Source organism: Notolepis coatsorum (genome assembly GCF_963971535.1).
Source record: "Notolepis coatsorum genome assembly, chromosome: 3".
NCBI classification, from domain to species: domain Eukaryota; kingdom Metazoa; phylum Chordata; class Actinopteri; order Aulopiformes; family Paralepididae; genus Notolepis; species Notolepis coatsorum.
Genome location: NC_140167.1, coordinates 92,308,424 through 92,330,454, shown reverse-complemented (window position 1 = coordinate 92,330,454; position 22,031 = coordinate 92,308,424). Strand labels below are relative to the sequence as shown.

Sequence of the window (22,031 nt, the reverse complement as noted above, 5' to 3'; positions counted from 1 at the left end):
CAAGTGGTCCACCCGTTTATTTTCGTTTGCGCATAAACTTGCCTTATTACGGTAAAAGGGGTTTTAGTTCATGCTAACGTTACCGTTTCCTTAATGCCTTCCTGTGTACAGACAGTTGCCATCCTGTTTCCCCTTCACCCCTTAATATTTCATATCGTATACACAACGAGTGTGACATGAAGCGCTACATTCAGAAAGGGAAAAAAAGCCCTCGGAAACGTTCAGTATTCTGATGTGGCATTTCAAAATAAAAGCCCTCGAAAATGTTATATACATTTACCTCAACTTTCAGATTATAATTTAAAGGAAAGCACCCATAGTTCAAGGCCAACACCTCAGAGTGTCACCCAGAAACGTTCAGTACATTCTGATGTGGCATTTCAAAATAAAAGCCCTCGAAAATGTTATATAAATTTACCTCAACTTTCAGATTATAATTTAAAGGAAAGCACCCAAAGTTCAAGGCCAATTCCACTTCAGAGTTGTAAGGGAACACCTCAGAGTGTCACCCAGAAACGTTCAGTACATTCTGATGTGGCATTTCAAAATAAAAGCCCTCGAAAATGTTATATAAATTTACCTCAACTTTCAGATTATAATTTAAAGGAAAGCACCCAAAGTTCAAGGCCAATTCCACTTCAGAGTTGTAAGGGAACACCTCAGAGTGTCACCCAGAAACGTTCAGTACATTCTGATGTGGCATTTAAAAATAAAAGCCCTCGAAAATGTTATATAAATTTACCTCAACTTTCAGATTATAATTTAAAGGAAAGCACCCAAAGTTCAAGGCCAATTCCACTTCAGAGTTGTAAGGGAACACCTCAGTGTCACCCAGAAACTTTCAGTACATTCTGATGTGGCATTTCAAAATAAAAGCCCTCGAAAATGTTATATAAATGTACCTCAACTTTCAGATTATAATTTAAAGGAAAGCACCCAAAGTTCAATGCCAATTCCACTTCAGAGTTGTAAGGGAACACCTCAGATTGTCACTCAGAAACTTTCAGTACATTCTGATGTGGCATTTCAAAATAAAAGCCCTCGAAAATGTTATATAAATGTACCTACATTTTTAGATTATAATTTAAAGGAAAGCACCCAAAATTCAAGGCCAATTCCACTTCAAATGTGTAAGGGAACACCTCAGAGTGTCACCCAGAAACGTTCAGTACATTTTTATGTGGAATTTCAAAATAAAAGCCCTCGAAAATGTTACTTTCAGATAATAATTTAAAGGAAAGCACCCAAAGTTCAAGACCAATTCCACCTCAGAGTTGTAAGGGAACACCTCAGAGTGTCACTCAGAAACGTTCAGTACATTCTGATGTGGCATTTCAAAATAAAAGCCCTCGAAAATGTTATATAAATTTACCTCAACTTTCAGATTATAATTTAAAGGAAAGCACCCAAAGTTCAAGGCCAATTCCACTTCAGAGTTGTAAGGGAACACCTCAGAGTGTCACCTAGAAACTTTCAGTACATTCTGATGTGGCATTTAAAAATAAAAGCCCTCGAAAATGTTATATATATGTACCTCAATTTTCAGATTATAATTTAAAGGAAAGCACCCAAAGTTCAAGGCCAATTCCACTTCAGAGTTGTAAGGGAACACCTCAGAGTGTCACTCAGAAACGTTCAGTACATTCTGATGTGGCATTTCAAAATAAAAGCCCTCGATAATTTTATATAAATTTACCTACATTTTCAGATTATAATTTAAAGGAAAGCACCCAAAGTTCAAGGCCAATTCCACTTCAAAGTTGTAAGGGAACACCTCAGAGTGTCACCCAGAAACGTTCAGTACATTCTGATGTGGCTTTTCAAAATAAAAGCCCTCGAAAATGTTACTTTCAGATAATAATTTAAAGGAAAGCACCCAAAGTTCAAGACCAATTCCACATCAGAGTTGTAAGGGAACACCTCAGAGTGACACCCAGAAACTTTCAGTACATTCTGATGTGGCATTTCAAAATAAAAGCCCTCGAAAATGTTATATAAATTTACCTCAACTTTCAGATTATAATTTAAAGGAAAGCACCCAAAGTTCAAGGCCAATTCCACTTCAGAGTTGTAAGGGAACACCTCAGAGTGTCACCTAGAAACTTTCAGTACATTCTGATGTGGCATTTAAAAATAAAAGCCCTCGAAAATGTTATATATATGTACCTCAATTTTCAGATTATAATTTAAAGGAAAGCACCCAAAGTTCAAGGCCAATTCCACTTCAGAGTTGTAAGGGAACACCTCAGAGTGTCACTCAGAAACGTTCAGTACATTCTGATGTGGCATTTCAAAATAAAAGCCCTCGATAATTTTATATAAATTTACCTACATTTTCAGATTATAATTTAAAGGAAAGCACCCAAAGTTCAAGGCCAATTCCACTTCAAAGTTGTAAGGGAACACCTCAGAGTGTCACCCAGAAACGTTCAGTACATTCTGATGTGGCTTTTCAAAATAAAAGCCCTCGAAAATGTTACTTTCAGATAATAATTTAAAGGAAAGCACCCAAAGTTCAAGACCAATTCCACATCAGAGTTGTAAGGGAACACCTCAGAGTGACACCCAGAAACTTTCAGTACATTCTGATGTGGCATTTCAAAATAAAAGCCCTCGAAAATGTTATATAAATTTACCTCAACTTTCAGATTCTAATTTAAAGGAAAGCACCCAAAGTTCAAGGCCAATTCCACTTCAGAGTTGTAAGGGAACACCTCAGAGTGTCACCTAGAAACTTTCAGTACATTCTGATGTGGCATTTAAAAATAAAAGCCCTCGAAAATGTTATATATATGTACCTCAATTTTCAGATTATAATTTAAAGGAAAGCACCCAAAGTTCAAGGCCAATTCCACTTCAGAGTTGTAAGGGAACACCTCAGAGTGTCACTCAGAAACGTTCAGTACATTCTGATGTGGCATTTCAAAATAAAAGCCCTCGATAATTTTATATAAATTTACCTACATTTTCAGATTATAATTTAAAGGAAAGCACCCAAAGTTCAAGGCCAATTCCACTTCAAAGTTGTAAGGGAACACCTCAGAGTGTCACCCAGAAACGTTCAGTACATTCTGATGTGGCTTTTCAAAATAAAAGCCCTCGAAAATGTTACTTTCAGATAATAATTTAAAGGAAAGCACCCAAAGTTCAAGACCAATTCCACATCAGAGTTGTAAGGGAACACCTCAGAGTGACACCCAGAAACTTTCAGTACATTCTGATGTGGCATTTCAAAATAAAAGCCCTCGAAAATGTTATATAAATTTACCTCAACTTTCAGATTCTAATTTAAAGGAAAGCACCCAAAGTTCAAGACCAATTCCACTTCAGAGTTGTAAGGGAACACCTCAGAGTGTCACCCAGAAACTTTCAGTACATTCTGATGTGGCATTTCAAAATAAAAGCCCTCGAAAATGTTATATAAATTTACCTCAACTTTCAGATTATAATTTAAAGGAAAGTGTGAGCTTGCGGAGCATTGCGTCCACAACAGAGCGAGACTGGAGCAGTGTGAGACCCACGTGGCGTCTCGGTCTGCGACGGTGGAGGACTGCACCGAGGAGCTGTTTGACTTCCTACATGCCAGGGACCACTGTGTGAGTCTGACGTCTGCCCTGGTGGCGGGAGCTATGGGACCATTATTGACCATTATTCATCATCAAACCTTTATTTAACCAGAAAATAAAAACCAGAGGTCTCTTTTTCAAGGGTGATCTGGCCAAGAAGGCAAGCACAGATGATGACAAAACAAACATAACAAGACACAATACACGTACAGTAGACTACCATACAACCCATATTTTAAAGGGGAACTATTTTACTATTTCTTTCACTATTTGGGCACTTTTACACAATTCCTGTGAGTCTATGGAACACCTCTGTAATATATATATTTTTTTTATTCATTGTTTTGTATTTCTAATCAAGTCCTCAAAAACAGCATTTTTCTACCTCAAGATCTTAAGCCGTTTTGAGCCTGGGCTCCAACCACAATGGTAATGGTTCTGGTTCGCCTGAACATTATCATGCAGCGGTGTCTCTCTGACATCACAAATCATCACATTTTCAAATGACTCAGTTCAGTGAGGGTGAATATTGTGAGAGGAGAATTGGAAGAATGCGCCAATATGAGAATTTTGAGACATGGATCATATTAATATAAGTTCACATAGCTAGGAAACAATGCTAAACACTCAAAAATGCCATTTATAAGATAGTTCCCCTTTAAATGAAAAGTCAAATTCAGTTTAAAAAAATACAAGCTTAATAAAACAATAGCAATCAACCAACATTTTTAATTCAACATCAAAGCAGGAGCAGCAGGTGGAAAGTATTTAGGATCTTTTTAAGTTTAAAACAATACAAGGAGATCGGCGAGGCCAGTTTGAGACGTGTCTGGAGGTCGTTCAGGCCCAAGGACCAGAAGAAATATTGGTCCTAGTATTCACACGTAATGCTCAGGTTGGGTTCCTCTCAACCCTCTTCCCACATTGGGAACCATTTTCTGAGATGGAGCTAGTGAAATGTATGACTAGACCAAAGGTTCTTTGTACGAGTTCCATGGGAATAGATTGCTGTGCGATAACTCAATAATAATGAAACTAAATAAGCTTGGTGCCTATTTATTGTATCTTGTGTTTTTAGTGTTAACCCCATAGAACCGTCGGACGTCCTCACAATTTAGCTGAAATGACTGTCTTTTGGAAACTGTAGCAGGCTCAGTTCTAAAGCTGTGTGACGAAGGAGACATCAACAGAAACTAGAGATCTTGAGGGATCTGTAGATATCAGCCATTCCATAGCTCAACCAGGAAGTGATGGAAATATTCTCCCAAGTTTAGCAAAATATTGACTATTTACACAGTATGCAGAAATATTCAAGTCCAGTTTGTGTAATTGTCAACTATGCTACTTTGTTAGTGTGTTGTTTCAAGTCCAGTGAAGTGAGACAAACCTCCCTTCAGATCTGTCTGAATGGTGAAAGTTTCATGTTTTACCATCACTAGTTTAATTCCACATTTGATTAAACGGTGCAATATTTTTATTTATTTATTGATCTTTTCCCCCCTCCTTTTTCCTCTGATTTTCTCCCATCCCATGTTAGTCGTTATGCCAATTCCCAATCCCCTTCCTGGTCGCTGCGCACCTACCCCCCACAGTCGGTCTGGGAGAGTGGAGGCTATCACATGCTTCCTCCGACACACGTCTAGCCAATCAACCGCTTCTTTTCACCTGGCAGCGCAGACTCTCACTGAGAGGGTGTAACGTGTGGAAGGTCACATTACCCCCCTTAGATCCTATCCGCGCTGAGCAGGCGCCCCGACCAAACTGTAGGAGTCGCTGTTTACAACGACCAGGACCCACCCCGCCAGCTTTCCCACCCTCTAATACTGCCAATTGTATTAGTGTGAACGGCCAGCCAAGCTGGTGACAACGCCGGGAGCTGGATTCGAACAGGCGAATCCAGCGTCTCCAGCGTTGGTGACAAACGCAATCTCCGCTACGCCACCTGACCGCCCCTGGTGCAATTTCTTTTATATATTGAGATGCAAAAGGAAATCACATGGTCATGGAAAAGCTGGAAAATACATATTTAGGCTAATTGCAGGCCTGAACAATGTATGGAAAATTATACATGTCCAATAGTTTTGGAAATGTGGTCATACTCTTGTTTTCACAAGGTCAAATAATAAATGTCAAGCTTGGCTGCTGGTAGATCTTATCTTTTTGAAGGAATAACAACCCAGATAACATATTTCCCAAGTGATTGTTGGAGCTGTCCAAAATAAATATTGGGACATTCAAATCAACTATGTTAAATGTATGAACTGAACATAGACATTGGCTATTTGTCATATGGAACAGTCACGGAAAAGTAGGAACCCTGAACTGATTTCTTTTCTTTTTTTCTTTAGGTGGCGCACAGAATCTTCCATTCTGTCAAATGAAGTCCTTCCTTGCAGATGCTATTCTTAAAATAATTAATTATATCCTATATGAGAACAGGGTCATTTTAAAAGATGTGTGTGTGGGTCTGTTGTAACTTAACTGTATGTATATCTATTAATGTGAATACATTGTAAATTAAATGTTCAAGCAGCGTGATTTGTTTGTCGGCATTCACTAAATGGTCATGACTGTGTGTTTTTGTCTATTACATTTAAACACTGGAAAACTACTGTGAATAAAACATGAGGGATTTGTAGAGATTTTCGAAAATGCCTCCATGTGAAGTTTTACACAAAAACACAACTACAGATTATTCACAACTAGTAATTTACTTTTGAATGAGATGCTAATCTTATTAGACTTCCAGGTCAGTAGATGGCGCTCCTGCGCTCCTGTGACTGATAGAGGAAGAAGTCCAATAGTCTTGGGTCCAAAGCACGCGCAGAATCAACGCTGCCAGCAGAGCAAGGCTGAATAAAGAACGTCTTATTCATTCATGACAGGTATAAAATAATTATCTAAAACATTCTTAAAGATGTTTAAAAGCGAATGTGAACTGTCAGTGACATGTTATGTAAGGTTTTGAGTGTGTACATGAACATGTTTGCACATACGAGTAGTTTTAACTTTGGTCGAGTTGAATAATGGATAACTGCTAGCTAGCTGTTTTCATAGTGTTACACCGACGGTCCCGTGGTGCTTGTGTGTGCGCGTGCTTGCATGTGTACGTGAGCGTGTTACTGTTGCAGCAATGGGCATTTGCTAAGATTAGCTAAACTAAGCTAAGGTTATGAATGTAATCATATTCAATGTAGGCCTACTATTGGGTTTTTTGTACATTGAATGTGATTGTTCTGACTACAGGATTAGATATTAACTAAGTTTGTATTTGTAAGTAAGAATATAGATGGAATTTAATGCCAAAAGGTTTTATTGTTTTGCACATTATTTCGTTTTATAATACATTTTTATATGAATACATATTTTATATAAATACATTCTCAAGTTTTGTTGTATTTATCACATATAAAGTACATGTACATTACAGTGAAATGCTTGGTTCTGTATGAGCCCGCTGAGAATGTGCTTCATACAGTAAAGAAAGTAAACAGAATAAAGTCCAAACACTATACAAACTAAAGTACAACCTAAAGTCTGCCTGTGGTTCTCTTTCTTCTCAGTTGCAGTCTCCTACACCATCCTCTACATAAACCTCCTCAACTTCCCTGCTGGTGTGGTACCCGTCTCCACGGTGACAGCAGAGGATGAGGAGGAACTCAAGCACTACAAGGGAAACTTTCAGGATCCCTGGGACACGCTTTTCAAAAAGGTAAGGATGGAGTGTCAAACAACTTCTACTTTGGCTTCTTCCAAATCCACATGTCTCTATTGACCAGTAGATGGAGCCAGTAACCTGGATAGTGTCACTGGGTGCTGTGTTGGTATTGACTGGCTCCTTGTGTTTGTGTGCAGGCTGTGACGGGAGCTGAGGGGTTACCTGTGTCTGTACAGTGTGTAGCTCTGCCCTGGCAGGAGGAGCTCTGCCTGCGCCTCATGAAGGAGGTGGAACACCTGCTCCAACACAACGGAAAGTGAGACAGAGATGGAGAAATGAGAGAGACTAAGGATGGGAATGGTTCAAATCATTAGTCAAACAAATACTGGGTGATGTATTGAGAAATATTACAGATATATGACTTGTTTCATCTAAATTTAACCTTGATTTAATGAAAATAATAATGCATTTGTAATTCACATATTTTGTATAATTTACAGAGGGAAAGATTTTAAGTCAATATCAGTTGTTTTGCAAAGAGGTCTGATATTCTTGGCCTACACAATAAAATAACACATTTATAAAATAAAATAAAAAATTACGCCTTTTTATTTCTAGATTGGTGAGTCATTTACATGGGATTACATAGGATTTGCATAGAATTATCCCAGTCTACAAGTGTATTTAAACTAATCATATCAACCAAGCACAATGCCACAGCTCATTCACTCTGGATGTTTGTCACCATAATGATGCACAGGCACATAGACGCCTACGTAATGGAGCAGGCGAAGCGGGTGCTCTACCAGTATTGAACTTGGGGGAGCAAACTTGTCGCTTTGCTCCCTCACTTTTTGATCATATGATATATCCCCCCCCCCCAATATATAAATATTATCTAACCATAACTACGTAATTTCAATCAAATTAATAATACGGAATGACACCTATTAGCTGTATCTTCAAAACTAATTTCTGTTTACTTTAAAATGACACAGTACTATTAAGAAATATCACAAGTATTAAAAAAAAAAAAAAAAAATTTTTTTTTTTTTTTTTTTTTTTTACTCAAAAATGTCTGGGAGCCATATGCTGTCACCAGAAGAGCCATATATGGCTCGCGAGCCATAGGTTCCCGACCCCTGCTCTATGACAACACGTGAAACACAAATTCACTCATAATTCATAATTATTATTAATTTACATATACCTATATATATAAAAAAAATATATATATATATATATATTTTTTTTTTAATTATTATTATTTTTTATTATAAATGTTTTCCTCTGTAAAAAAAATTCCAGTGAATTATTTTTTCTTCAAAAATGGCCAAAATTGACAGCTCTGAGCAGGCCTGCACTGCAGTATTGCCTGCAGTAATTATTCGTGAAGAAAACTTCACAGGTGTGACCCATTGTTAAATAAATAATAAATAACAGCGAATCAAAATAGGCTATTAACTTCATCTAAGAACGGTCTGTGCAGTTAAACTCTTGCCATTGAATGGAGGGTTGATTGATTGACAGCCCTTGACATCCAATACACGGAGGTTGAATATGATTGGCAGCCTTGCAAATCCAATCAGAGATTTCTGCATTGCAAAGTCAAAATGGGTCCAGCTGCATGTGAGGAGGATAGGTTTAGCTCGGGCCAATCTCAAGTTTCTCAAGTTTCTTTATTAGTTGTCATACAGAAGTACAGAATACTTTTATACAAAATGTAACATAAAGAAGCATTTTGTATAAAAGTATTCTGTACTTCTGTATGACAACTAATAAAGAAACTTGAGAAACTTGAGATTGGCCCGAGCTAAACCTATCCTCCTCACATGCAGCTGGACCCATTTTGACTATGTGAAAGTTGAGACTATGAGAAAGTTGTTGTTTAGTAGTTAGTAAGCTGTACAGCTATAACAAGTCAGGCTAAATTAAACTTTGCGCCAACATTAGGACCGAAGTATAAACCAGCAACTGAGCAACATGAAGAAGTGGATTTATGCATCTGGATCAGAAAAAACGTTGTGGATGAAAAAGTAAGTATAGGCTACAGTGCTTGTATGCTAACAGTAGCTAGGCAGCTTAGCCTACATCACAATGATAATCACCAAGCTAACTTACTGTACACACTGTAGGGCTGGGCAATTAATTGAAACAGAATCGTGATATCGATTCATAGACCTATGCAATCTAATTTCTAAGTTATGACTATTTTCTTTTATTAAAAAAAAAGTTTTTTTTTAATTTTCTTTTTATTTTTTATTATTTTATCTGGGTTGAACATGATTTGTGGAACTCCCTCTGGTGTTGTGGTCGTGGTATTCACTGACCTTTGGGAAGTATTTCGACATGCACATGGGTATCTTAGTGGTGTAGTGTATCTTGTAGACCAGGCCCATTGCAAGTTGCTGTACTCTGTCGTCTACTCTAAGCCATCCTAGGTTGTCAAAGTGGACAGGGGTGAGGTGGGTTTTAGGAGTAAGGTCAAGCAGTAGTCTGACCAGTTTGTTTTGTGATGTTTGTAATCTTGTTTTTAGTGCCTTTGAGGTGCTTTGGTACCATGAGGTGCAAGCATAGTCGTAGTACCCTTGAATGGGTGCTCCTGTTAGAGTCTTCAAGGTATTCTTGTTTACCAGAGAGGAGATCCGGTACAGGAATCTAGTTCGTTGGTTGACTTAGTTTTATTACATTGGATCCCATTTTGTCACAGGAAAGATTTGCCTCTATAGGATGGAACCCAGGTAGGTAATTTCATCTTTCCTTTTAAGATAAGATAAGATATTCCTTTATTGATCCCCTTGGGGAAATTCAGGCATCATAGCAGCATGGGGGAAGGGGGGGGGGTACAGGTAGTGAAAACAACACAAGCAGTGTAAACAAATAGGTCAATATAATTTACTATCTAACTAACTGAAATATACATTATTCATTATTCACAGTATCACACAGTATCCACATAAGGTGCAGTATGCATAAGGTAGTGTTATTGTCCTACTTGGGTTCCTATTAGTTCTAGGTCGATGTCTGGCAGCAGTCGCTGCCCACTGTTGTGGAGCCTGATGGCCACTGGTATGAAGGACTGTCCGAGGCGGTTAGTTGAGTGTCGGGGGGGTATGAGTCTGTGGCTTCCTTGTCACCTTCACCTAATATGTTTTGATCTGGTCAGGTGCGCTGTCACCTAAAATGTTTTGATCTGATCAGGTGCGCTGTCACCTAATATGATTTCATCTGGTCAGGTGCGCTGTCACCTAATATGTTTTCATCTGGTCAGGTCCGCTGTCACCTAATGTTAATATGTTTTCATCTGTGTCCACTGACCACTGACACACAGTGGGGGATGTTTTAAAAATATTATTTAATATATAATAATTTGTGCTTCACCTAAAAATTTGGTCAGCAGCCTCCACTGCCCAAGAGTTACAGGTAATGGAAATATCAGACAGTCAGCTTAAAGTGTAGGATAACATAACAAATTAAGACACAAATACTTGGATTATATATCCCCCCCTCTCCCTTTCTTTACAGAGTAGCATAAAGATTGTGTATTCAAACCGGTTCAGTGTATTCATAAGTGTATTGCTCTCCTTAATGTAGAATGATATGGTGACTGTGCAGACTCAGGGAGGAGGCAGAGAAGGAGAAAAAGAGACCCAAGAGTTACAGGTAATGGAAATATCAGACAGCTTAAAGTGTAGGATAACATAACAAATTAAGACACAAAATAGGCTATATTTACAGCAGACCCTGTTATTGTTCCTTGTTGGTATTTTTTCTCTCTTTCTTATTAAAAACTTGGCCTATTTGAAAGGAGATTGATTTAATAAAAATAAAAGAGCGAAAAATCAATATACAGTATATATACAGTATATATATATATTAATATATTATTATTATAGTAATTGGCTATCATACTGCAATATAAACTGAGTTTTATAGTGAAAAGAGCAGCTTTATTAGTCAAGATTGAAGGCTCTATATTGCAGGAAATTGCACGTACAGGTTCATTAAATGAAAAAAATATCTGCCGTGGAGGGGGTCGTGCCTGACCAAACCACCCCTTGCCTGTCAAAAAAAAGAAAAAAAAATTATAAAAAAAATTAATAAAAATAAAAGAATAATTGCACCCCCACTTTCAACTATAACTAGGCGGCCATGCACAGGCACATAGTTCAACGTCTTTCAGAGGTTGTAGTATTACATGTAATGAAACACACATACATACATACATACATACATACATGGTAGCAATAGCATCTAAAGTACATAAGAACATTTCAAAATAAAAATAAAATAGAACTAAGAACAAAAAAGCATAGGAATACGAGCGCTGGTATGAAGATAAGATGAAGGCTAAAAGTCGAGGCTCGGAGCTGAAAGTCTCAGAGTCACATTCCCCACCAGGGGGCAGGAGAACCGCTCTGATCCAGTTGAAGCAGAGCGGGAACAGTTAGACGCCAGTCAACTGAGGACGACGTAGAGCAGATCCATGGCGCCTGTGGCAGTCCGATCCGGTTTGAGGTAGAACAGCCGCTGCAGGCGACGCTGTTGGCCACATCAAGGACGGCGCAGGGAAGATCACACCACCTTGACAGGCCCAACGGGGGCAGGACCAGGGCTGGCTGTATACCTGTATATCAACACACTATAATTTCCTCAAGGGGATAAATGAAGGAAAATCTTATCTTATCACTCGAGACATCCACTCACAGAGAGACAGGGAGAGAGGGACAGGGGTTAGAAAGCTCCCATATTTGCAATAGGGCCAAGCGTACCGTACACTCAAAGCAATATTTTAGTCTGTATTGGAAGGTATATTTGAACTTTCCATCCAAATTAGTTAGGTAATTCTAACAGAAAACAAAAAGCAGCATGTATGTAATTAAATGTCCTACCCTGCTCTCTGCATTTATGTGTGTCCTTGTTTTTCTACCATTAAGAACCTTCGCCAACTGCATGCTACCATGTCCTCCCTCCTCACTCCCCCCCACCCCCTCCCCCCTCATCTCTCTCTCTGCCGAAGACTTTGCAATCTTCTTTGAGGAAAAAGTGGAGAACATCCACAGCTCATTCTCCCAACCCCCACCCATTCCAAATACTGAATCGAGAACCTCATCCTTCACTCTGTCATCTTTCTCTCCCATTACAGACGCCGAGACCCTGAAAATGGTAACGTCGGACCGTCCGACTACATGCCAGCTGGATCAGATACCCTCCCCACTCCTCCAGACCATAGCACCATACATCCTCCCATTCCTAACTGCAACCATAAACTCCTCCCTCAACTCGGGGGTGGTCCCCACCTCCCTAAAACAAGCCAGAGTCACACCGCTCATAAAGAAACCAACCATGAACCCCACCGTCATAGGCAACTATCGTCCTGTCTCTCTTCTCTCCTTCTTTTTTTTTTTTTTTATTGATCTTTTCCCCCCTCCTTTTTCCTCCGTTTTTCTCCCATCCCAATGTTAGTCATTATGCCAATTCCCAATCCCCTTCCTGGTCGCTGCGCACCTACCCCCCACAGTCGGTCTGGGAGAGTGGAGGCTATCACGTGCTTCCTCCGACACACGTCTAGCCAATCAACCGCTTCTTTTCACCTGGCAGCGCGGACTCTCACTGAGAGGGTGTAACGTGTGGAAGGATCACACTACCCCCCTTAGATCCTATCCTCGCTGAGCAGGCGCCCCGACCGAACTGTAGGAGTCGCTGTTTACAACGACCAGGACCCACCCATCAGCTTTCCCACCCCTAACACTGCCAATTGTGTTAGTATGAACGACCAGCCAAGCTTATAGCAATGTGGAGAGCTGGGCTCGAACCCAGCGTCTCCTGCATTGGTGGCGAGCGCCTTGCCCACTACACCACCTAGCCGCCCCTCTCTCCTTCCTTTCTAAAACACTTGAACGTGCTGTATCCAACCAACTCACTGATTATCTCTTACAGAATGACCTCCGGACCTAGACCCTAATCAGTCAGGCTTCAGGACTGGTCACTCCACAGAAACGGCCCTCTTGCGGTCACAGAGGCACTTCACTTAGCAAAAGCGAAAGGCCTCTCCTCTGTCCAGATTCTCCTAGACCTATCTGCAGCCTTCGACACAGTCAACCATCAGATCCTCCTCGCGTCCCTCGCAGGAATGGGAGTGGCTGGTTCTGCGCTGACATGGCTGACATCATACCTCAATAACCACTCCTACCAAGTGTCATGGAGAGGGACCCTGTCTGCCACCCGCCCTCTGCGGACGGGTGTCCCACAGGGCTTGGCAAAAAGCAAAACAAAACAGAATTGCTTCCCCTACTGGCCAAATCCTCCCCCCTGACCGACCTTTCCATCACAGTCGAGAATGCAACTGTGACCGCGTCCCCGGCCGCCAAGAACCTTGGTGTTGTCCTTGACGATCAGTTGAACTTCTCCGCTCACATTGCAGCGACAACCAGAACCTGCAGATTCCTCCTGAGCAACGTCAGAAGGATCCGCCCCTTCCTGACAAAAGAAGCCACCCAACTCCTCGTCCAATCAACAGTCATCTGACAACACCATCAACACCAGAAAGGCAGCTGGCCCGGGGGAGCTCCAGTAGCTCACCACGTATCTCGGCGCTATTTCTGCGTCGGGAGGAGCCGTGTAACGTCACGGTTCTGGTTGACTCCGAGTTCGATTCCCGGACCCGCCGTCATTTGCCGAATGTCTTCCCCTGTTCTCCCACCCGTTTCACTCTACAACTGTCGGTCACGCTTGACCAGAAAAAGCGATAAACGCTAAAAAATAAAGTTTAAAAAAAAAAAAAAGGCAGCTGGCCCAGATGGGATAACAAGACGTATACATAAGTCCTGTGCTAACCAGCCCCAGTGTTCACCACCATATTTAATCTATCCCTGGCTGAGTCCGTGGTCCCTGCCTGCTTCAAGTGTCCACTATAATACCGATACCAAAGAAATCCTCCCCAACAGGTCTTAATGACTACAGACCGGTGGCACTCACCTCTGTGGTCATGAAATGTTTTGAGAGGCTGAATGAATGAATGAATGAAAACTTTATTTAACAGATTGCAGAATGGGTACAATACAGTACGGCTCAATACATACAATTGTTAAGGGGATGCAGACCTGAGAAAGACGTTTGTCTTGTTTCCATCAGGGTCCCCCATTTTCAATTCATATAGACATTTATGACATACACAACATACATGACATTTATGGCATAGGGACATATAGGTATTTAGTACTGATACATTTGTGACATAGGCGGTATTCAAATATACAGTACTGTTACCCCTAGATCCTGACAGAGTATATACATATGATGGGGAGGGGACTGTACATTAGGAGGGGGTGGGTGGGTGGGAGGGAAATATACATACGGCGGGGAGGGAATATATATATACATGCGGTGGGGAGGAGACTGTCTATTAGGAGGTGGTGGGGGTTTTGGGCATTTACGGTGGCCAGTTTCGAATTGCAGCCTCCCGTAGGTGCTCTTTAAGGGCGGTTTTGAATGTGGGCAGGGATTCACATTCCTTTACAGCTTTGGGTAGGGCGTTCCACATTGTTGTGGCATAATTGCGGAACGTGTTTAGTCCCTTGTTTGAGCCGAATCTGGGTTTAACATGATTTGTTGAGCTTCCTCTGGTGTAGTGGTTGTGGTATTCACTGACCTTTGGGAAGTATTTTGACATGTACATGGGCACCCCGGTCGTATAGTGTATCTTGTAGACCAGGCCCATTGCAAGTTGCTGTACTCTGTCGTCTACTCTAAGCCATCCTAGGTTGGCAAAGTGGGCAGGGGTGAGGTGGGTTCTGGGGTTCAGGTCAAGTAGTAGTCTGACCAGTTTGTTTTGTGATGTTTGTAATTTTGTTTTAAGCGCCTTTGAGGTGCTTTGGTACCATGAGGTGCACGCATAGTCATAGTACCCTTGAATGAGTGCTCCTGCCAGAGTCTTCAGGGTATTCTTGTTTACCAGAGAGGAGATCCGGTACAAGAATCTAGTTCGTTGGTTGACTTTTTTTATTACATTGGATGCCATTTTGTCACAGGAAAGATTTGCCTCTAGGATGGAACCCAGGTAGGTAATTTCGTCTTTCCTTGTGACAATATTGTCACCCACTGTAACTGAGAAACCGTCGGTCTTGCGGAGTTTGTTATTTGAACCGAAGAGAATGGACTCTGTTTTGCCCATGTGTAATGATAGTTTGTTATCAGCGAGCCATATGCAGATTTTGCCTAGTTCCGTGCTGAGGGTTTTTTCAACCTGCAATTTGTTCTTGTCAGAGACCAGCAGGGCTGAGTCGTCCGCAAACAGGAACAAGTTGCAGTCACAGGCTGACGACATGTCATTTGCATAAATTAGGAAGAGTAGCGGTCCTAGTATGCTTCCTTGTGGAACACCACAGCTCACTGTGAGGGGGGGGGATAGAGTACCGTTTACCTCTACCATCTGTTCTCTCCCCTCCAGGTAGGATTGCATCCAGCTCACTGATAGGCTATCAAAACCAATTGCTTTTAGCTTGTCCATTAGAATGGAGTGATTGACAGTGTCGAAGGCCTTTTGTAGGTCCAGCATGACCATGCCGCAGTATTTGCCAGCGTCCACCTCTTGTTTGATGTGGTCGTTCAAATAGAGGAGGCATGTGTCAGTGGAGTGGGACGTTCTGAAGCCAGATTGGAATTCGTAGATTAGGTTTTTTTCCGCCAGGTACTTTTCGACCTGTTCGTAGACTATTTTCTCCATGACTTTCGAGATGGAGGTAAGAATAGAAACAGGGCGGTAGTTGCCTGGGTCTAATTTGCTGCCCTTTTTGTGTAGAGGGGTCACTCTCGCAATTTTGAAGTCCTTGGGGACGTGCCCCTGTCTTATAGAGAGGTTTATTATGTGTGTGATGACTGGGGTGATGGCGGCTGCTGCGTCTCTGAGGAATTTGGAGGGGATGTTGTCATGGCCAGTGGCCTTGTTAGGTTGGAGGGCGCTCAATTTTTTGAGTACCTCATCGGTTGTTACCATTTCAAGTTTGAAGTCGTCTTTGTGGACCCCTAGGTTTTTGTAGTATGCTACTATGTGTTCTACCCCATAATGCCCTGAGTGGGAGGGTAGTTTGTTTACCAGTGTTGTGGCTATGTTTGTGAAGAAGATGTTTAAGTAATTGGCTACATCCAGCTTGTCTGTGATGAGCGTGTTGTCCGTCTTTATGTTTATGTTTGAGAATCTGGTTTTAAGTTTTTTACTGCAGCCTAGTTGATTATTGAGTAATTTCCAAAGTTCGCGGGGTTTGTTTTTGTTTTCCTCCGTTTTGTCGTTGATGAAATTTCTTTTTGCGGTTCTGATCATGATGTTTACGTCATTTCTTAGTCTGTTTCTTTGGATTTTTAGTTCAACCACGTGGGCTTGGAGTTCACTGTTTGAGCTTTTGGAAAGCTTTGTCTGACTTTTATGAAGTTCAGAGCATTTTGTCTCTGGTTTTCATAGCGGCCAGTATTTCAGTGTGCATCCATGCCTCAGCGCGATTTTTAACCCTGGTGGTTCTTATCGGTGCCATGTTGTTGAGTATTGCTGTGAATTTGGTTTTGAATCCAAGCCATGTTTCTTCAACCTGTGTACCACTGAGCTCATCTGACCAGTCCAAGCTCCCCAGTTCTAGGTTAAAGGCCTCTCTAGAGTAAGTTTTGAGGTCTCTAGATGTGACTGTTTTGTGACAGCCGGCCTTCTGTTTTAGCTTTTTGCGGGTACAGAAAATCATATAATGATCACTTAACCCGCATGCTATCACCCCTTTACTGGAGATCATGGACTTGTCAGAGGTCAAAATGAGGTCAATGAATGAATGAATGAATGAAAACTTTATTAACAGATTGCAGAATGGGTACAGTGCAGTACAGCTCAATACATACAATTGTTAAGGGGATGCAGACCAGAGAAAGTCTTTCTCTGGTCTGCATCCCCTTAACAAATGGTGGTTTGTGTTGAATCGCATACCCTTGTGGGTTGTGTGATTAGCTGGCTGAAACCGTGCAGGTCAGAAAATCTACTGAAGGCCTTGAAGACGGGTGCTGATTTACGCAGCATATCCGTGTTCCAGTCCCCAATAAGAATTTTTTCTACCCCCTCCACCCCAGCTAAACACCCATCAAGTGTGTCATAAAACCCACTCTGTTCTGGTGGTCTATAGATTGTGCCTACTAGTACTGGTTTCGCCCTGTCTAATAAGATTTCAATCCAAACAGTTTCAATTTCATCATGGTTAAGGTCAGTACGGTTGATGTATTTGGTATCCTTGTGTATATACACACAGACGCCACCTCCATACTGGTTCCTATCCCTCCTGACTATTGAGTAGTTTTCAATTTCAATCTCTGGATCCTGTACAGATGAGTCTAATTTTGTTTCTGTGAAACACAATATGTTAGCCTTACCGTTTAAAAACAACTGTTTGATTTCAGCCAGTTTCGGTCTCAGGCTATTTGTATTTAGATGAAATATGTGAAGTCCATTTTTGCTTGTAATAAGATTGACGTCGTCACAGTTGAGGTAACTCTGTTCAATTGTGTCCTGTCCTGTGGTGGGGGGAGGGGGGGCGTTGTTGCTGTTTGTGCCGTGGGTGGGGAGGGGGGGAGGGGGTGATGCTTTGTCCTTTGCTGGAGTCTGTATTCCTTTGTGTGAAAGCCCGCGATGTGGGGGGGGGGGGCTGGTTGATTACAGATATGTCTGATTGTACTCCATTGTGGGGGAGGGGGGGTGCCTTTTGTCCTGGCCTCGGCCCGGGTAGACTAGCTGGCATGGCGGCCTTGGCGGGGCCAGCCAAGCTAACCGTCGGGTCCTTGGTGACCTTGATGTTCCGCGCCGCTCTCCCTTTAGCCACTCGCAGAGTCCGCTGGGGCTTCTGTGAGGGTATGTCGCCGCTTGCTGGTCGGCTGGTGCAACTGCTGGCTGAAGCGTCAATTGCGTGGATGCTGTTGATCTCCGGCGCCGGTGTGAGGAGCGATGCCTCGCTGTTTTGTCCCCGCGACGTGCTGGGCGCCTCGGTTGTGAACCCCGGTTCCTTCCCTCTCGCTGTGGCCTCTCGTGGGTTCTTTTGCAGAGGTGGCAGAGGAGGAATGTTGCCGTTGATCATGTCGTTAGCCGCAGTATGTGTGGGTAGCCGTTGATCAGTTGTGCTGGCTGCTGCTTCTTGGGTCAGCAGATTTGACTGTAGTCTCTGGTTCCGTGTCATTACGGGACCAGGGTTCTGATGAATGTCACCCGACATGAGCAGGTTAAGGATTTACAGGATTACATTTGTGCCTCCCTCCCCAGTGATATGGACCCTTTGCAATTTGCATACAGGCCAAACAGGTCCACTGACGATGCGGTCTCTCAAGTACTACACAGTACCCTCTCTCACCTAGACTGCCAGAAGGGGGGCTATGTGAGACTGTTGTTCATTGACTACAGCTCAGCGTTCAACACCATAGTCCCCACCAGACTGGTGGACAAGCTGATCAAGCTGGGTCTGAGCTCTGCTCTGAGCGCTTGGATACTGGACTTTCTGAGTGAAAGGCCCCAGGCGGTCAGGGTGGGGGGTCAGACCTCCAACACCATCACCCTGAGTATCGGGTCCCCCCAGGGCTGTGTTCTGAGCCCCCTGCTGTATTCACTATACACACATGATTGTGTGGCCAAGTTCAGCTCCAACTCCATAGTGAAGTTTGCGGACGACACAGTGGTGGTGGGGCTGATCTCTGACAACGACGAGAAGACCTACCGGGAGGAGGTTGATGCACTGGAACGCTGGTGTCAGGACAACAGCCTGCTCCTGAACATTGGTAAAACCAAGGAGCTGATCGTGGATTTTAGGAGAACACAGCAGGGGACACACACACCACTGAGGATAAACGGGATACAGGGTGAGCAGCTTCAAGTACCTGGGGGTCCACATCTCAGAAGTCCTGACATGGACAACACACATAGACTCAGTCGTAAAAAAGGCGAAGCAGCGCCTCTACCACCTGAGACAGTTAAGGAAGTTCAGAGTATCGGGGAAGATACTCCAGTCCTTCTACTCCGGAGCTGTAGAGAGCATCTTGACTGGAAACATCACTGCCTGGTATGGAAACAGCAAGGCACAGGACAAGAAGGCCCTACAGAGAGTGGTGCGCTCAGCTGAGCATACTACAGGTATTGCACTACCACCCCTGCAGGTCTTATATAACAAGAGGTGCAAATCGGCAAAAAAAAGCGGCACGGTGGTGTAGTGGTTAACACTGTCGCCTCACAGCAAGAAGGTCCAGGGTTCGAATCCCGCTTGGGGACCAGGTTTCCATGATGCCAGTTACCCAGGTGGGGTATCTCCCAGGCCTTTCTGTGTGGAGTTTGCATGTTCTCCCCGTGCTCGCAAGGGTTTCCCCCCCCGATAAGATAAACCCAATGGAAAAACATGCACAACAACAAGATCGCTAACGCTGTGGCGTCCTTGACGAAGACGGACAGGAGCACTTGGATTGGTCCCCTGGCGCGGCTCACGTGGCGCCTGTCTGCTCCCGGCTGCCCTTGGGGGGGAAGGACGACGGGATGGGTTAATCGCAGATACGCATTGTATGCATGGTTCGCATGTGTGCCAAATGGTGACCTCGGAGCAGGTCCTAAATTATTATTATTATTATTATAAATCCAGAGCCTGCAGAATAATGAAAGACCCCCACCACCCCAACAACAGCCTGTTCAAGCTGCTGCGGTCAGGCAAACGCTTGCGAATACCAGCAACTATAGGACAGAGAGACTCCGGCTCAGCTTCTTCCCCCAGGCCATCAGAGTCTTGAACACTGAACTCTCCACACACAAGCACACATGAGCACACATATAACACACACACTGTATACGCTCACACACTAACAGTCACTTTAGCATGAACACACACACACATGCTGCACACGCTCACACTCCGGGAGGGTCATCAAAGAGAAGTCGCCTATTCTCTGTCCTTGCCCCACAATGGTGGAACGAACTTCCCACCATGGCCATAGCCAGCTATGAGGTCACCGAGGTCCGGACCTCGGTAACTATTTGTAACTATTAAAAAAAAAAAAAAAAATATATATATATATATATATATATATATTAAAAAAAAGAAATAAAAATGTTTGTCAACGACCGGCCCACTACTAGGCTGGGACAGCAGCCCATTGGTACTGACTGACACTGGGCTGGCCCAATCACATCTCTTACTAAGCACCCCCCCCGCCAGTCGTGCAGGGTACATGACTGAGAGGGGGGCTGGTACATGACTGAGATGGGGGCTGGTACATGACTGAGATGGGGCTGTGGTACATGACTGAGAGGGGGCTGTGGTACATGACTGAGAGTGGGCTGGTAGATGACAGAGGGGGCTGGTATACATGACTGAGAGGGGGCTGGTACATGACTGAGAGGGGGCTGGTACATGTCTGAGAGGGGGCTGGTACCATGTATTGTGCATCATTGTAGGTCAAACCATTTAAAAGTTAATTTTAACGGCAGCCATTTTGGATTTTGGTCTCTCTCAAATTTCCCCCGCCTTTTTAAAAAATACACCCCGGCTAAATTAGTTTATCAACTCTCCTAGATGACAAATCCATTGAGAAACGAAGTGCCACAGATGACCCAACTACTAGGTCCATATCGTATCATCATAATATTATTTTTTAAATCATTATGGATAAGGGTTCCCTTGATAAAGATGCATGAAAAGGCTGTATAATATACAACACCTGTAGCTCAACTGCTTTTTTGATTTGATTAGATTTATTTGGAAATTAAAAACACATCATAAAAACAAATTATCTTGACCAATTTGTATTCCTGAGGATATCACCTAAAAGCATTCATTAAAACACTTATTTCCAAGGTGGTCCTCGATGGAAGACATAAAAACACAGCACATAGCCCACTCAACTGCTAATTTTTCCTCAACTGCAAAAATGTATGCCTACTTATGTATTAGCCTACAGGGAAAAACACATTCACAACAGGCAGCAAAGTTTATTTTCAGCCAAGTATGGTAATAAGGTAACTATTAGGATATATATGGTATGGATTACTTACTCTTAATAACTTATTACTATCTGTGGTAGCTCTAGTCTCCACCTACACAAATTGTTTTTGTGCTGTCCATTGATCATGCACCTTCACGTGGTAGGCACATTAACTGTAGGTCAAACTCCCCAAACAAACACACCATTGATTTAATTGCCATATAAATCACATACAAAGATCTAACTATTACTCCTCTCTGAACATGAATATAAAACAAGAAGGTGATCTATTAACTGTGTAAACCTTATGCAATATTCATCATTGATATTTGAATACTTCAATCTGTATGAACTGAGTAGTTAGTATCAAATGAAATAAGATGGAACAGCTCATGCATTCATTGAATAAACAACTATTTGCTCATTACCAGTATGGTATTGTTTAAATTGTACAGCTTTTTGCACATCTTTGTCAGGGAATTCCAACAATTCTGGACCTGAATGTACCAGTTAATTGTAATCATCTCTCTCCTTATGTCTAGTCAAGCCAGGTTGTGGAGGAGAGAGACAGGGATGAACAGGCTATAGACTACTTTGCCCATCCTGAGCCTGCTATGATGCAGGTGTTTTTACATCACCACCCAAAACAAGATTCAGCCAAGAGCGAGGGAATGGCACTTACTACCCAGCTTTGTAGTGGGTTGGGGGAATAGTACAGTAGGTACGCATATTTAAGGGAACCGCAAGGATGGTGTACTGGTGGGTGGTGTCCGACCGATTATAGTGGGCCGGTCTGGGCCAAACAAATAAATGGACCTCCCTAATTTCTAAAC

The 22,031-nt window shown here is 42.5% G+C and overlaps 1 protein-coding gene across 1 annotated transcript in view; it reads left to right on the top strand.

The window, feature by feature from the left end:
• Positions 1-7,544, top strand: part of LOC311225907 (fatty-acid amide hydrolase 1-like) — a gene marked incomplete at its 3' end in the record, with an annotated part of 28,274 nt that extends 20,730 nt beyond the window's left edge. Inside the window, exons 2-4 of the mRNA XM_084311298.1 lie at positions 6,316-6,451; positions 7,130-7,278; positions 7,422-7,544. Of these exons, the coding sequence (XP_084167424.1) occupies positions 6,445-6,451; positions 7,130-7,278; positions 7,422-7,544 (279 nt within the window). The 5' untranslated portion in view covers positions 6,316-6,444. The remainder of the gene's footprint in view (positions 1-6,315; positions 6,452-7,129; positions 7,279-7,421) is intronic.
• Positions 7,545-22,031: the final 14,487 nt, after the last annotated feature.